Source organism: Gymnoscopelus microlampas (assembly GCF_963454915.1).
Source record: "Gymnoscopelus microlampas genome assembly, chromosome: 11".
NCBI classification, from domain to species: domain Eukaryota; kingdom Metazoa; phylum Chordata; class Actinopteri; order Myctophiformes; family Myctophidae; genus Gymnoscopelus; species Gymnoscopelus microlampas.
The window spans coordinates 5,596,116-5,611,730 of NC_139948.1; the positions used below are offsets into that span (position 1 = coordinate 5,596,116).

At 39.9% G+C, this 15,615-nt stretch overlaps 1 protein-coding gene across 1 annotated transcript in view; it reads left to right on the top strand.

Moving 5' to 3' along the window:
• LOC311055170 (sodium- and chloride-dependent GABA transporter 2-like) overlaps positions 1-7,991 on the top strand; it is a 34,410-nt gene extending 26,419 nt beyond the window's left edge. The window contains exon 14 of the mRNA XM_084071262.1: positions 7,682-7,991. Coding sequence (XP_083927388.1) covers positions 7,682-7,840 — 159 coding nt within the window. The 3' untranslated portion in view covers positions 7,841-7,991. The remainder of the gene's footprint in view (positions 1-7,681) is intronic.
• The last annotated feature ends 7,624 nt before the right edge of the window (positions 7,992-15,615 follow it).

Here is a 15,615-nt window from a genome sequence, read left to right on the forward strand (position 1 = left end):
AAGCAAAAGCAATGTATTTTATACAATTGACACGTAATTGTAAAGTGCCCTTAGTGTTTAGGTGCACTCCATCATTCTTAAAGACGCACTGAAGTGACATTTTCGGTCATTTTATTTTGAAGGTTCAGCCTGAAACATCGGCTCAACGACTCTAATCCAATCAGAAGGTCCCATCCCTTCAGGCTATGGGACGTTGGATCTCAATCACTTCAGCCGTGGGCAACACGGCTAGTGTTTGTTTACAAGTGAGAGAGAGACGGCCAGTGAAGCGCGTTTGCTACTACCTGGCTTATTTCTAACCTATAATGTTTTCAGATACATATTTTAGTGTGCAGATGAAGTTTAAAATGAGTAATACACTCATCTTCAATGAGATTCAAAACGGAGTATCTCTGTAATTAAAATCAGCTGTGTTTGAAGAACGTGCAGCTATGGGAATCAAACAGGTGCATGTAATCAAGATTCATTTATATTCACGAAGGTCGAGTTATGTCATCACGCAGCACGTTTTCGTTTACAGGAAGTAATTAAGATTGCCTTTTTAGGGACTTTAGATGTAAAAATACACAAAAATGTTTATTTTTTATTTTTTTTGGCATCTATTGTTAGGTATGCCCATATGATGACCACGGATATGCTCTAAAAGTGTGAAAAACATATTTTTCATTTCACTACACCTTTAAAAAGATTAGCAATACGCCAAAAGTGGTCATAGTTGGAGATGAAATCATAGCCTAAAGCATCGCAAAAATGTTTAAGCCACAGATGAAAACTAAAAAGACGGCTAAAGTGTTCAGATTTCATGGAGAGCGTTGGAATGGGTCCCGAAACAATGCATCGCTTCCCCAGGCTGTCCACTAAGGAGCACAACATCTCCATGTCAGTCCTCATCTTTGTTGACTGTCTAGCCATGACGTCATTCGTAGCCACGTGAGTGATAATGATAGAGACCGTCGGATGTAAATCAATAACAGCTGGTAATAGTGCAATCAGATCCATTATCTTTCCCCCGGAGAGACAGTAGGTGACAGCACCTGGGAGGATTAAATGCCTAACCAAAGAATCTCCTATTATTAAAATGTCAGGCTTGCTGTTGAGCTTGGTGTTATTATAGCAAGCCAGCTTCTTGGAGAAGCGGGCTAACACGCTATCATGGTTAGCGATAGCACTGGAGCCGCTAGCAATAACATTAGCCCCAGTACCGGCATTCCTGTTAGCAATAGCATTAGCATTAGCGTTAGCATCAACATCTACAACAGTAGCAGTGGAGGTATCTACATTAGTATTGGCGATTTGAAATTCCATGGATTCAATCGGTGCAACAACAGATATTTGATTTGCAACAATTTCCACGGTAGAGCTGGAAATGAGCGGAATGTCAGCCACAGGCTGCAGAGTGGAAAGACACGGCCGTTTATCCCCTGGAGGAGCCGGGGACGACGGTGGCGAGCCCATGGGGGGAGAGGGACTTGCGGGGCGTTTTCTACCGACAGCCCGCTGAGAGGCGGGTGTGGAGCTTTTCCTATTGATTGACCCCCGGATAGGGTCCACTCGCAGAGCCAAAGGAGTTATCGGCGAGGGGACAGACTTATTGGGAATCTTTGACAGAGGAGAGAAGATGTTGGAGACTGGAAAGGATAGGTTCAAACTTGCGTCAAAGAGGGGAAGAAGAGGAGCTGGAACTACGCCTTTCCTGCGGCGGCCTTTCCTGACAACAGTAGCCCAGGATAAGGGGCTAGGTGATGATCCATCAACCGGGCCAGGCTGGATGGTAGTTGCGGCGGCGGATGAGGATTGCTGGCTCCCTCCAGGCTCGGCTCTGGCCAGGCAGGCGTACAGTGCTTTCATATACTCTTGGGGATCTGAATATGAAGAGTTGCTTATTGTGAACACAATACGCTACAAATTAATTAATATATGAATTTATTTGGATACAAAAAACGGGTCGGGTCCCGTTGGGTTTGGGCTAAAATTTTAAGCACTTACATTTGATCAGATGATCGGATCATCTAGTGTGATTTTCATTTTGGCTGCTGTCTCGTTAAACCCATGCTGCCGGTATTATATTATTATTATATTCCCCACGTAAACGCTACGTTCATGTTTACTGCATTAAAGGTTCTCAATCTTTTCAGGCCATCGACCCCCCAAAATAACCATATTTGAACTGGGGACCCCCCCATTTTGTTTGACTCGGTTCCACAGATGAATATTGAAAATAGCAGATCTACAAGCTCGCCAGGCGTTGGGTGCTCCATTGTGGTCTCGACCCACAGGTTGAGAACCACTGCATTAAAAGCTCCAAGCATATTACATGTCTAGTATTGTTGACACGTAATGTAATGTTTTTACATTACATCCGTGGCGCGCGCACGCCTCATGCGCTGCTCTATCGCGCCTCATTGTTTATGCTGCCCAAAATAACAGATCTGTAAGCTGTCGACACGACATGACGCAGCGCGTTGATACCTTGTATGTCTGTTATTTTGGGTAGGTAGGCGACGCACAAACGCATCGCAGCAATGTGTCTGGGTTTGAGAGGCTATGATTGATGTAAACTTAAAGTGTAGCTCTGTTCGGGATTATTGAACAAAGGTGGATGATGAAAGAAAACGGGACAATATGGATGTAGCCTAAGTTTACTGCGTCACTTCAGAGGAAACTATGGAGCTACTTTAGAGATGTTTACACACCCCTGGAATCCATTAGATTGGTGGAAATAGAACAATAACAGCCAACGTGAGTACATAAAGACCTTTCCTAAAACTGGCCAATTTATTATACCCATATGCTACTGTATGTCTGTGTACCACCGCCCAGCCCTGTGGTCGACCAGCTGGAGGTCCATGGCTGCTTGTATAGGAGCGTTGTCGCAACATGATGTAATTAATCATTTGGGAGCAGCCGGTGTGTACCAATAGTATAAATATTTTTAAATGGCTTTCATATACTATTCCGGATCTGTCTAATATGAGTTAATTATTGTGAACACAATAGGCTACAAATTAATATAAAAATGTATTTGGATAAAATAAAAAATAAAAAAGGAAAGCCAGCCCAATGTGGCTTATAATAATCAGACCAGGCAACAGTGCAGACAGGGAGATAGGCTAGAGCACATATTGGATCCGGGATGACGGCTAGCGCAGTCTTCTCTTAAAGGCAATGGCTTCTGGCACAGTGATTGGTTTTATCAATGTAATGCCCAAACCACACCTACAGTATGCATAATGTAAGGGGTAGCTCAGGTGTTTGGCGGGTGAGGGAGGTGGCACAGAATACCGAATTTTGCGGGGGAACGCCTCTTGCCTATAGTCCTAAATCAGTAATTAGCGGTTTAAGCAAACTCGCCCCTGAATAGAGCGGTTAGTCTGAATGTTTCCTTTATCCTCATCTTGCGCTAATGCACGCAACTGTTTCGCCAGGTTTTATTTTTGTTGTTTCTCATAAGAGTGCATCTGTTGTCCGTCAACACAGCCAGGCTGTCTCAGAGGAGGATTACCCAACGGGCCGACTGGGCCCAGGCCCAGGGGCCCCTGAGCTAGGGGGGCCCCTGAGCTTGAGCCTTTTTTTTTTTTTAATAAAAACAAATGTTAACATATTTTTTTAACAATTTTAACATAAAAAAACCTAATAATTTCCCTTATTAACCGCAATATAACCGAACAATTTCTTTGTATTTAAGTTATAGGTAAAACATGCATTATATTAGCCTATCTGCCGCCGTGCACAGACGTTTTTAACCGAAAAAAACCCTATTAATTTCCATTATTAACCGAGATTTAACCGCAAAAATTTCGCGCGCGCGGGGGTGGGTGCGTGCACGCGCGCTGCGCGCGCGTGCACCCACGGAAGGGGGCGGGGGGGCCTTTTGCGTGTCTTGGCCCAGGGGCCCGTTTCTTCCTAATCCGCCTATGGGCTCTCTCCCCATCCGCACCCCCGCCCCCTTGCCTTCAACTCTCAGGGCAAATCTTTTTTTTGTAATAGAGAGGAATGGTCACATATTTCCACCTATAAACATGTTGTTGACCAATGCTGACAGTTGATCAGCAGGTGATTTCATGAATAGACAATATGTTGGACTAATTAAATAAATACATGCATTTAATTTAATTGTGTTATTTAATGTGGGATTATTACAGAATCCCACATTTCCCAAGCACACCTCAGGGGCTGCCGGACTAATAGGCCAGTCGGTCACAGGCCTATGTTGATCAACTACTCACTCATATTATATGAGGGAATATAGTTGGGACAAATGCGTATTTGGTGTATAGGCCAGTATATACATATATATAAATATTTAAGGTTTTGAGGCCTATCAGGCTCGAAGCCTTATTGCATTCCTTGGCTTTCGTGTTCTTCCGCCGTTTTTTCAGTTCTGGCCTAACCGCAAGGTCACTTTTTACGAAACTCTGCAATATGGTAGAGGGCTATGCCAAACGGCGAAGACCCGAAACTCTAAACCATTGGCCAAAGGGTGCCGCTGTAGCACTCAATTGAAAATGCCAACTTTGAACAGGTACAACTCATGCCCTATTTGACCTACAGCCATGAAACTTCGATACACACATGCGTCTCCTCATGCCTAACAACTTTCACACTCTGACTTTTGACCTCTGACCTTTAGATCTCCCACCATTTTGAATGATATGAAAAGCAGTTAAAATCAAACTCCTCCTGGGATTTTTGAGCAATCTGCACGAAACGTTTTACACATGAACTTTGTACCTATACCAACAGATTTATGGGAGTGGATATTTTCTAAGTGAAAACGTTAAGCTTTTATTAACCAATGAATATTGCAGTTTTATGACAATTATTCATCTCTCTCTCTCTCTCTCTCTCTCTGTCTCTCTCTCTCTCTCTCTCTCTCTCTAACTGCCTCTATTTCTCTCTGTCTCTCTAACTGTCAGAACATAATTCATATTATATATACTTGATGTTATATCATATTATATACAATAAAACAACATATAACATTATAATAATATATTATTATATTTATAAATATATATTAATATAATAGATTACATCATTAATACACTATTTATTATATTATAATATATAATATACATTATAATACATAATATTATACAACATTATAATTTATTACACTAATTAATATAATATATTTCTGCTGTCCAGCAGCAACCAGCTAACTCCAAAACACATTTTTTTCAGGAAATGAAGAAAACCTTATATTTATACAACAAAGCAATACTGCCTCATCAAATTTGGTGATAGATTGGGAAATCATATGCAATAATGCAATAATTAAAAAGAAGACACAACACGACTGGTTTTAATAGGTTATTATATTACAATTAACTTTGCACAAAATATGGAAGAGATATGAGGCTGTACAAACAAAAATCTAAAGCGACCATTTGTCTGTAATAAATAGTCTCTTCTGGCTTCGATAGCACAAAATGCATGATATAAAGTGGTTTGTTCTACAGTCTGCACCAGTTGAATTGTTATCAAGGAGCCAGGGGGTGACCTTCGTCTGGATGTCTTCAAAACCATCTCCTATGGTTCCCGGCAAAGGTCTTTCAAGCAATCATTCCAGAATGCTCAGGCAATCGTAGATAGCAGGTTTTCCGGAATCCACAACAATACAGTTCTCATCGATGTTAGTCAAAACCAGGTCCATGGCCAGACAGTATTTCAACTATCGTGTACTGACTGCAGTAAAGTCCATGGACACACTGTGCTTGTGTGTCAGTGCGTGGCAAATGGTGGTGGCCTTTTATGTATGTAATTGACTGTTAAACACAATACTATATATATATATATATATATATATATATATAAATATATATATAAATATATATCCTATACAATAAAATCATAAATCATAAATAGATATGAAAAAATATCCATCAGTTGGTATAGTGACTTTATATATTGTCAGATACCTGCATGTGTCATTATATTATCACCACTTTACCCAAATCCAGCTCAAGTGGAGTTAGGAGTTTTGTCCAAACACAAATCCAGTGCAAGTGGAGTTAGGAGTCCGAACAGCTGACAATAGCTCCAATCGCTGAGGGAGAGGTTTCAAATGGGGCCAAATACCTAAAAGCTAACAATGGGTCTCCAAGCTCACAATGCATCACAATGTGTGAATTAATGCCCTGATGCTTCATGACACTTATTATATAGGCCTACAATAATAGACAGGACATTACATATTACAAGAACGTCTGCAAAGAGGGGTTCACAGAGTTGGAGTTCCTGTTTCTAAAATGTTGTTGATATTTAGTATGAGTTATTGGTTGATATATTGATTCTTGTACCACACCTCCTCAAGTCCATCTGTGATTATTACCAAGATGTTTTAGTGTACCAATTCTTAATAATTAAATATTGAAATATTACAGAATCCCAATCACTTGTAATGTAAACATTACAAATGTAATAACAAATTCTAAACAACTTGTTATCAGGTAACAACTACATATTCTTGTAACTCATGTCTTGCATTACCAATACTGGCCAAATCAATCAACTACATGGCAGAAAACACAAGCATCACACATCCCACTATCCCCTATATGCCTGACCTCGAAAAAAAAAAAAAAAGCCTCCCACAGACATACAGCCAGGGACTGACCTGTTTCACACTGTCGCCAGTCTATACTTGACATCTATGTCATACCTTCTTGTTCATAAGATGGTGGATGTTGCAGGTCCCTGCACTACAATACAGAGTTTTGCACTAGAACAGAAAAAGATATCACTGTATACGGTCTGTCTCAAAAATGCGATGCTGATACCTGTGTTGTTTCAATCTCGAAGACAATGGCAGATATGACCACGACCCCAAATGCCCATACGTTTGTCTCAAACATGTTGGAGCTGCTCCATTTTCAGTGAATAATGGAACAACTTATTAACCTACACTCCTTGAATAGCACCAACACTGTAGTATTGATTTTACTGTAAAGTATGTCAGCACTTTTTTCATTTGAGAATACATCACTTTTGTGCTAGGACAATGCTATCTGACAAGCATACATAGCCTCAATGCTACCTAATTAATAGATGAAGGATGATCGTTTCATGAGGCTATATATTGTGATTTGATCGATTCAAGATGTGGATTTATAACCAGTGTAGTAGCCTACACACCACTGAACAGCTCCTTGCCTTCGGCATATGCAGACAGTATCAAAAGAATCTTCCCAGACTTTGGATGCAGTCCAGAATTGCATTAGCCAGATTTGCAGTCTGTTTGTAGATATAGAGTGGATTTTCCCTTTAGTTTACACTAGAAATGTCTAGTACTGGTAATCCGGCATGTTTAATCCAATGTCTACAACTCACAGTATAATTGACACTACTGCTGACCAGTGCCCAAAGCATAATGTGACTTGTTTGATTTGTGTGGAAGCCACTGGATTCCATTGATTTCAGTAAGCCTGCAGTATGAAAATATACTTGCAGACTTAAAACCGAAGCACATATTGAGTTGAAAAGTTGAAAAAGATTGGAAAGTTGTACAGATTGATATTATACGAACAAAAGTCAATGCCTTATTAGCCACATAATGTTTATATCATAATTATTCAGGTAAGTTTGTTCATGTTAAATGACTTACGAATGAATGTAAATTCCCCAAATGTGACATTTCATGGGATAATGGGTTATGTAATTATTTCTCTCTACTCATTAGCGCCTCCATTTGTTATGTGAGCCAGCCGACCTGCTGACCCAGAAGACAAATGCTCTGCTGCACCACATGACCTCAGAAGCAGAGATGGAAGCGAGAGATGTAAAGGGAGAAGCTGATGAAAGTCTTGTGATTCCTGTGTGTACAGCAATCCTGGATTAATTGTTTAATGATTGTCGCTGTGCCATGTGCCAAAGCAATTTCCATGTATAACTCCATAATGGCAGTAAGGTGATTCTGATGAAAAGGTTAACTTGACCTAGAAGCCACAGTACTTCTTTTGGCTGTAATATCATTTTATGAGATTATATTTTATTTTTCAAGGATTAAAGCAACCTCTTTTTGAGCAGATCAATTGTAATGTTATTTGACTCTCAGCAACTGATTGTCATCTGTTAGGCCTATTGCTCACAATCAAGTAATTCATAAATTAATTAGAAAACTCACAACTTTATTTAGAGAATCTTCCTTCAAATCCATACTTATCAGGATTATGTATGAGAATGTTTTATCATATTGAATAAAGGTAGCATACATTCAGTACAGACAAAAACACCAGTGTTGGAAAGTAACTACAGTAACTTAACAAAAAAAGAAATATTACCCTTTTCCAGTAACTAGTAATATAAGTAATTACTTTCACGCTTTGAGTAATACATATTACAGTTACTCTAGGAGCCAAATGGGGGTTTTCTATTTGTATTTGCGCACTTTATTGGGTGATGGGCGTTAGGTTTGATGGATGTAATGATAATGATAATGAATTTATTTATATAGCGCTTTTCCAAACAAGGTTACAAAGTGCTTTACATATAAATGGCAGCATAATAACCACATAGGTTAAAACAACATACATAAAAGCAACACATATAATCAATTACAACAAATAAAACAGTTAATGATGAGAAAGAGCAAATTATAAGCCAAAAGCAGAAGGCGCAACAGCTACGAAAAGGCCTTAACATAAAGGTGGGTTTTTAGAAGTGATTTAAAAGAAGACACGGAACTTGCAAACCTCAGCTCTATGGGCAGGGCATTCCACAGCGTGGGCGCCCGGAATGCAAAAGCCCGATCGCCCCGGGTGACGAAATTAGACGTAGGGACTGTAAGGAGAGCCTTACCCGTGGATCTAAGGCGGCGCCCAGGTTCATGGGGGGCCTGCAAGTTTTTGATGTAGCTGGGGGCCAGTCCCTGCCGGGCTTTAAAGGTTATCAGTAAAATCTATTCTGAATCTAACAGGTAACCAGTGAAGTGCAGCTAGGATGGGTGTAATGTGATCGTGTTTCTTAGTGTTTGTTAATAATCTTGCAGCTGAATTCTGAACCAGTTGGAGGCGGGAAATGTTTTTTTTACAGAGGCCAGAGTATCTGGCCTCTGTATCAAATGTAGGTACCGCAATGGCACCTTGATGGTGGTAGTGTCTCTGTGGGTGGCCTCCAGCGGCTACAAGTAATTGTCCTCACCTGCTCACCTTAAGGCTGGTTTGACCGTGGGGTGAGCTGGGAGAGGTATATTTTGTTGACCTCATTTAGAATTTTGCTCACTGTTTAAATTATTTCTTTGCACATATTTATTGCATATATTTATTGGAAACTTGTATTATAACATTTGGTGAAATAAAACATTTTAAACTTGGGATTTTGTTTGGACGTGAGTATTTTAAAGTCATGCACACAGGCAGTTTAGCGGGGAACAATAGGGTTAGGCTATTTACATTAGTTTCCTGTCAATTTATTAACACTGTGAATTTCATTATTCTTCACATCTTACATTTATATTTTACACAAATAGGCTGCTACTACTAGGGCTGTGTATGCTGATTTATGATTTGGGTGTGACTGGGTTTTGTATAGCTTTTTGATCATTCATTTAATGCTAAATGGATTCAAGTTCATCAAGGCCCCATTCTAAGGTCAGTATAAATGAACAGAAAAGACAATCAAAGTTCACTGCCAAAGCATTAGTAAATACAATGGAACATCTTCAAAAGGAATGAAAAGCTAAGGTTAGCAAAATTGAAGCAGTTGTAAAAGTAATTAACGAGCTTTTGCAAAGTGCTGACGATTCTCGAACCGTTCAAGCTCATCTTCACAATGTATCTGCACTGTACGATGAAGCAAGTCAGCTTCATGGCTCAGTCATTCCATTTCTTCCTCCAGACGAACAAGAAAGGAGGCAAAATATTTGGTTTTCAAAACGACACAAAAACCTTAAAGTTGAATTCATTGAAATTACAAATAAATGGGTTTCAGACATAAATGGCCAAATTCAAAGTACAGTTCAATTACATGAAGATGTTACTTCTGCTTCACCTCAGTCACACCCACCTCATGTTGAAACACCTAATGCAGTGAATAATGACGACGTTACTTGCACTGGGTGAACATGATAATGGTAGGGCATTCCTAAGGCTTACCCCCTGATACTTTAGGGAGTATGTGTTGGGTATGCTGCCCTGAATCATTAATGTAACACCTCAAACATATCTCCCACATACCCAGGTAAAGGTATACATCTCTGAGCCATTCATATGCATGTACCCCCTGTGGTGTCTGCCAGCAAGGACCTCACACACCTCCATTACAGTCCTACTGAGCGTGTGCAGAAAACCCTCCCACCCCTCCCACCCCAACCACTTCTGTTTCAGAATATCCTGAGGATGAGGTGGGAACCTCTGTTGTAGATGATGTTAACCTAGACGACAGTATTTCTAATGTTGCAGCATCACGATACAAATGCTGATGGCTATTAAAGAATGTTTCCACTTTACTTAAAGGTCTCTACGTCAAGCTATAGAGTATTATAGTATGATACAAATGCTAATGATTATTAATAGATGTTGCCACTTTACTTAAAGGTCATTACGTTGTACTTTAGGGTATTATAGTATGATACAAGTGCTAATGACCATTAAATAATGTTTCCACTTTACTCAAAGGTCGTCGTGCAATAGGGTATTATAGTATGATACAAGTGCTAAAGACCATTAAAGAATGTTGTCATTTTACGTAAAGGCCAAAAAGTCATGCAATACAGTATTATAGTGTGATGCAATGTCTAATAACGCATGAATATGTGGCCATTATAAAGTTCTCAAAGTCATGTTATAGCATATTATTGATGTTTATAAGACGTTATTCCATTTAATAAACATGTTGGTTATAATGCGTTATGACAAATGACTCGGGCCTTCTCTCCACTGGCGTCCTCCCTCAGCCCCCCCACGGACGGGTCCTCTCACAGGCGGACAGGCCACACCCCGCCTAATCTCTCAAGACAGATTCAGAGCTCCGCGGCTGAATCTGTCAAGAACGTGTTTAGTTAGGAATGTTAGGAATGTAAACAAAGACACGTGGACTGGAAGTGGAGGGCTGAGGGCGGACCTAACGGCCAACATCCTGTTATCCACATTTTATTCGGAGGTCCCCCCAGAGTCAAATTCAAAGGAAAACAACAGCAGACGGTGCTGTTTTTTCCTTTTTTTTTGGACTATTGGTTCCCAGATTGCACTCCGCCTGGTGCAACCATTTACCCGGCTGGGGTGTCCATGTCCTCGATGGCCCGACTCCGGCCCCCGTCCGTGGTGGCTCACCTTCCCTCCAGCCAGGTCTCCGTCCTCTGCCCTCGGTTTTTCTCCACAGCTTTCTTTTCTCTGCACTGCTCTGTCCCACTCTGTACTGCAGCTTGCATTTTAAAGGCTGCACCCAATTAACCAGGTGCAGGTCATTTCCTAATGAACTCTATGGACACTGCAAAACCAACCCTGTCACATATACATGATTAGAACATGCTTAAACATTCGACAATTAAAGTGATATACTTTAGTTAAAATAAGTGTTAAATAGCTGGAGTGCTAGAGTGTTTGTTCAGTAAAGGGAGTCTCCCATGTCTCTCCAGCTCTTTATTAAACAGAAAATGCATTTTCAGTGCTCTCTCCTGATTGGCTTAAATGTTGTCACCTACCTGAAAATTAACTATATTCTGTTTACTAAAGAGCTGAGAGACCCCTGTGACACAACAAACGCTTTATAGCAATGATTACTATCGGAATATAGTACTTTAACCTATTTAACAAAAATATATATATACCAAAACATATCACTTACACTACCTTTAAGGTCTAATATTTCTACAATTGCTACAAAACCATTTTGGGGCATAAACAAGAAGTTGAAGGATACATTTAAGTCTGATAAGATGATGTGGGAGGAGTGGGCGTCTAAAAGTGACCAACCACTGGTCTCAGATGCAGAGCGAGACGAGAGAAAAAAAATACAAACAGTACTCAAGGAGTTGCCCATGTCTAAAATAATAACTTTTGCCCATTGCACTGTATGTAACAGTGACTTCTCTCAGCTCACGGAGGCCTAATGACTGCAAAAGGCACGTTAAGGTATGTTAAGCTGGCAGCATTGTTGATGAAGCTCAGCTAAAACACTTATGTCCTCTTTGTAGCTTTGATTGAATACTTTATCAACAGTTTGCAAAAAAAAGCACAGCGCAACTGCTGCTGCTGTTGCCAATATATTATCTACATCAATTTTGATGAGAGAGATCAAAGCTAAAAACATGGGGCGAATGCATTCAAATAGCCTAGTGAAATTGGAAGATCTACAAGCTCACGAGGGGTGTGAGCTTGCCTTGTAGATCTGCTCATGGCTTTAATAGCTACACTAATGATGCCCAAATAACTAATACTCCAGGCTGAAAGAGTTTAAAGTGACTGTATGTGTATAGATAAATATCTGTTTAAGTGCTTGTAGATGCACTAGTTTTTAAGATAACTGACTCAGTGTATATCAGGGGTCTTCAACAGGTGGTCCGGGACCCCTAGGGGGTCCTCAGAGTTACTACAGGGGGTCCACCAAATCTATTTGTGATGGGATTTTTTTTGTACTTTAAAGGGATATTTCACTTTCAAAAAAACTTTTGGTCATTTTATCGTCTACTCAGGCCTTTGTGAGCCCCCCATACAGTTTTTAAGTTGCTCGATTCAGTATTTAGATATTTGATATTCATTTTATCAGACACGCCCCCTTCCCATACAAACCCATTGTGACTTCAAACTCACCCTGCCCTCCTAATGCATGAGGGGGCCGTGTTTTTCCGATTAATTTTTTCATTCATTTTATTTTAATTACATTTTTTTAATTTTCCAAAAATAATATTAAAAATAAATGAAAAAAGTAATTGAAAAAACACGGCCCCTCACGTATTAGGGGGGCGGTATGAGTTGGGTGAACCAAGGATGGTTGTTTTTGATGAATCTAACATGGTTAAAATGGAGTTTGAAGTTACAATGGGTTTGTATAGGAAGGAGGCGTGTCTGATAATATGAATATCAAATATCTAAATACTGAATCGAGCAACTAAAAAACTGTCTGGGGGCTCACAAAAGCCTGAGTAGACGATAAAATGACCCAAAGTTTTTTTGAAAGTGAAATATCCCTTTAACCACTTGAACCCTAGCATCCCTTTTCTGAGGAGAACTTTTGCCAAAAAATAGCAGATCTACAAGCTCACAACGCCTCGCGCTGTGAGGTCTTGTAGATCGCCTGAGCTTGTAGATCTTGTAGATCGGCTATTTTTTGGCAAAGAGGTGTTTGGTGTACAGGGAAAAAAGAGCAGACCAAGTAAACAAAAACAGTTAAATCTGAAACACAATTTGTATACAATATAGAGGGGGTCCCTGCTTCATCTCTTTCTCAGCTAGGGGGTCCTTGGCCTGAAAACGTTGAAGACCCCTGGTGTATATTGATCAAATAAGAGAGATGGAGTGCAACTTGGGAGAGATAGATAAAGATCTATTTATGTGCTTGTACTGTAGATTTATATTGGTCAAATAGAGATGGTAAAATCAGGCAAACATAAGAATGAAATAACATTAAAAAAAATGTTTAATTGAAGAAAAAAACAAATTAAAACCGGAAAAAAAGTACTTAAAATCTACTTAAAATCAGGCAAAAATAAGAATGTACAATTAAAGAATAACCCAAATTAAAACCAAAAAAAAGTACCAAAAACCAGCGCGCGCACGGGTTGTGCACACACATGCCCGCACGCGTATGTGTACCTACCGCAAATGATTTTCTCCAGGGTGGGATGTCTGATATAGTATCTTAAAAATGCCCAGGGATCACTACGTACTCACATGCTAACGTGAGCTTTGTATGCTAACATTGATAAACATTGCCTATGGAGCTTGGCCTTGTGTTTCACTGTAAGTAACAGTGTGAGATGAGTTATGATTTAAGTAGCAGATTGAGCTGAGTGTGATTGGTCTACTTTTGTGGGGACATACATACAGATACATAAACTATGTCTATCACAAGTTGCTGGACTGGAATAAATCATAAATGCTGTACATAATGCTGTACATATCTTCCATATACAGTATGTGATTGTTAGATACGGTTAGATACACTGATAGGGCAGAAGAGAGATTATGTTATGTTTCATGTAACACCATTTGTAAAGTGGTCAGCAATAATATGAATGCAGTACTATTCAATAGCTAAAATTGAGTAAATGTTTGAAAGCGGATGTGCAATTTGGGAGCAGTAGAGGCTTCCCATGATAGCAGCTAATGTAACGTTGAGTGTGTGAACATAGGATTTCACCAGCAATATGTTTGTAATGAAGTAAAGATATCAGTGTCTGTACTGTTGTACAATGTCTTTGTGTATGCCTAGCCTGCACACTACTAATACAAGCACACACATGCTTCAGGCCATGTGAGACATCCCTTTTGACTTATATACATTATTGTAAGTAGAGTGTCATTGCAAATTACCCTGCGGTGACAATGGACAACAAACAAATAAGTTCAACAAACGAGGATTTATTTGCAGTAACATGCTGATTTTGACATACTCCTCATTGATAGCTATATCTGGGAACCAAAGTAGGTCTCTTGGGACGACAAGATAATCTATTCCACAAAACTCATTTGGATCCCAGGAGAGGAATTCACTTGTCCAGCCCTATGTACAGAAAGGATTAGTTTAGTTTAGTCTCTAACTTAGGCAACAGGAATTATCCAAACAATAATTATGAGGTGGCACAATCATAACACCAACTTGGTGATATTTCTAGCAATGACCGTGACAGTTTAAACACTTTCGAATATCGTATTTCATTAGTGTCTCAATTCTCACCATCATGATCCGGTAATGGCAGGTGAGGGTTTGATGCATCGCATTCTGCACAGACTTATTTTAGAAGGCACAGTGAAAATGACGTTTTACGATCAAGTTGCACAAAATCTTCATGCAGTTTAATCAATATCATAAAGGGTCCTTACCGCCTCCATGCCATTGATCATAAACTCCACCGTAACAAGGGTGGGTGTTGTCCAGTTTTTCACAGGCTGAACATTTGCGTGCATATCACTTTTGCTTGTCAGGTTCAGGTGATCCAGCAGACCAGAGTATGAACAGTCCACCCCCTGACTATAACAAACACCAGCTACAGACAAGGAACAAGACTCACAATTATAGAGCACATCCACAAAATGACTGGCAAAATAGTTTACAGTCAACCGGTGATCTCTGACTACTGTGAGAACTGCCTCAGTCAAGCATTAGCCAGATAGCCATGAACTCACAGCAGCAGTGTAGCCTAATACATAAGTTAACTTAAACAAATAACTTCTGAAACTGTATTTAATAATAACCAACTAACGCATTTAAGAACTCACCCATCAAGACGAGGAAAGCTACTGCCTGTGGAAACAGTATTGCACTGTACCTGTGCAGAGGGCTGGCCACATGTTACTATATGTAGGTGGACCGTCAAGATCGGCACACATCCAAACACTTGTAACAATAGGACAGTGTTTGTACACAAGCAAAAACATGTAGGCATAATAAAGGTTAACCTGGGAACCAGGTGTGCCAGGCAAAATAAAGGTATCAGTCATCATCTAATTAATGAGG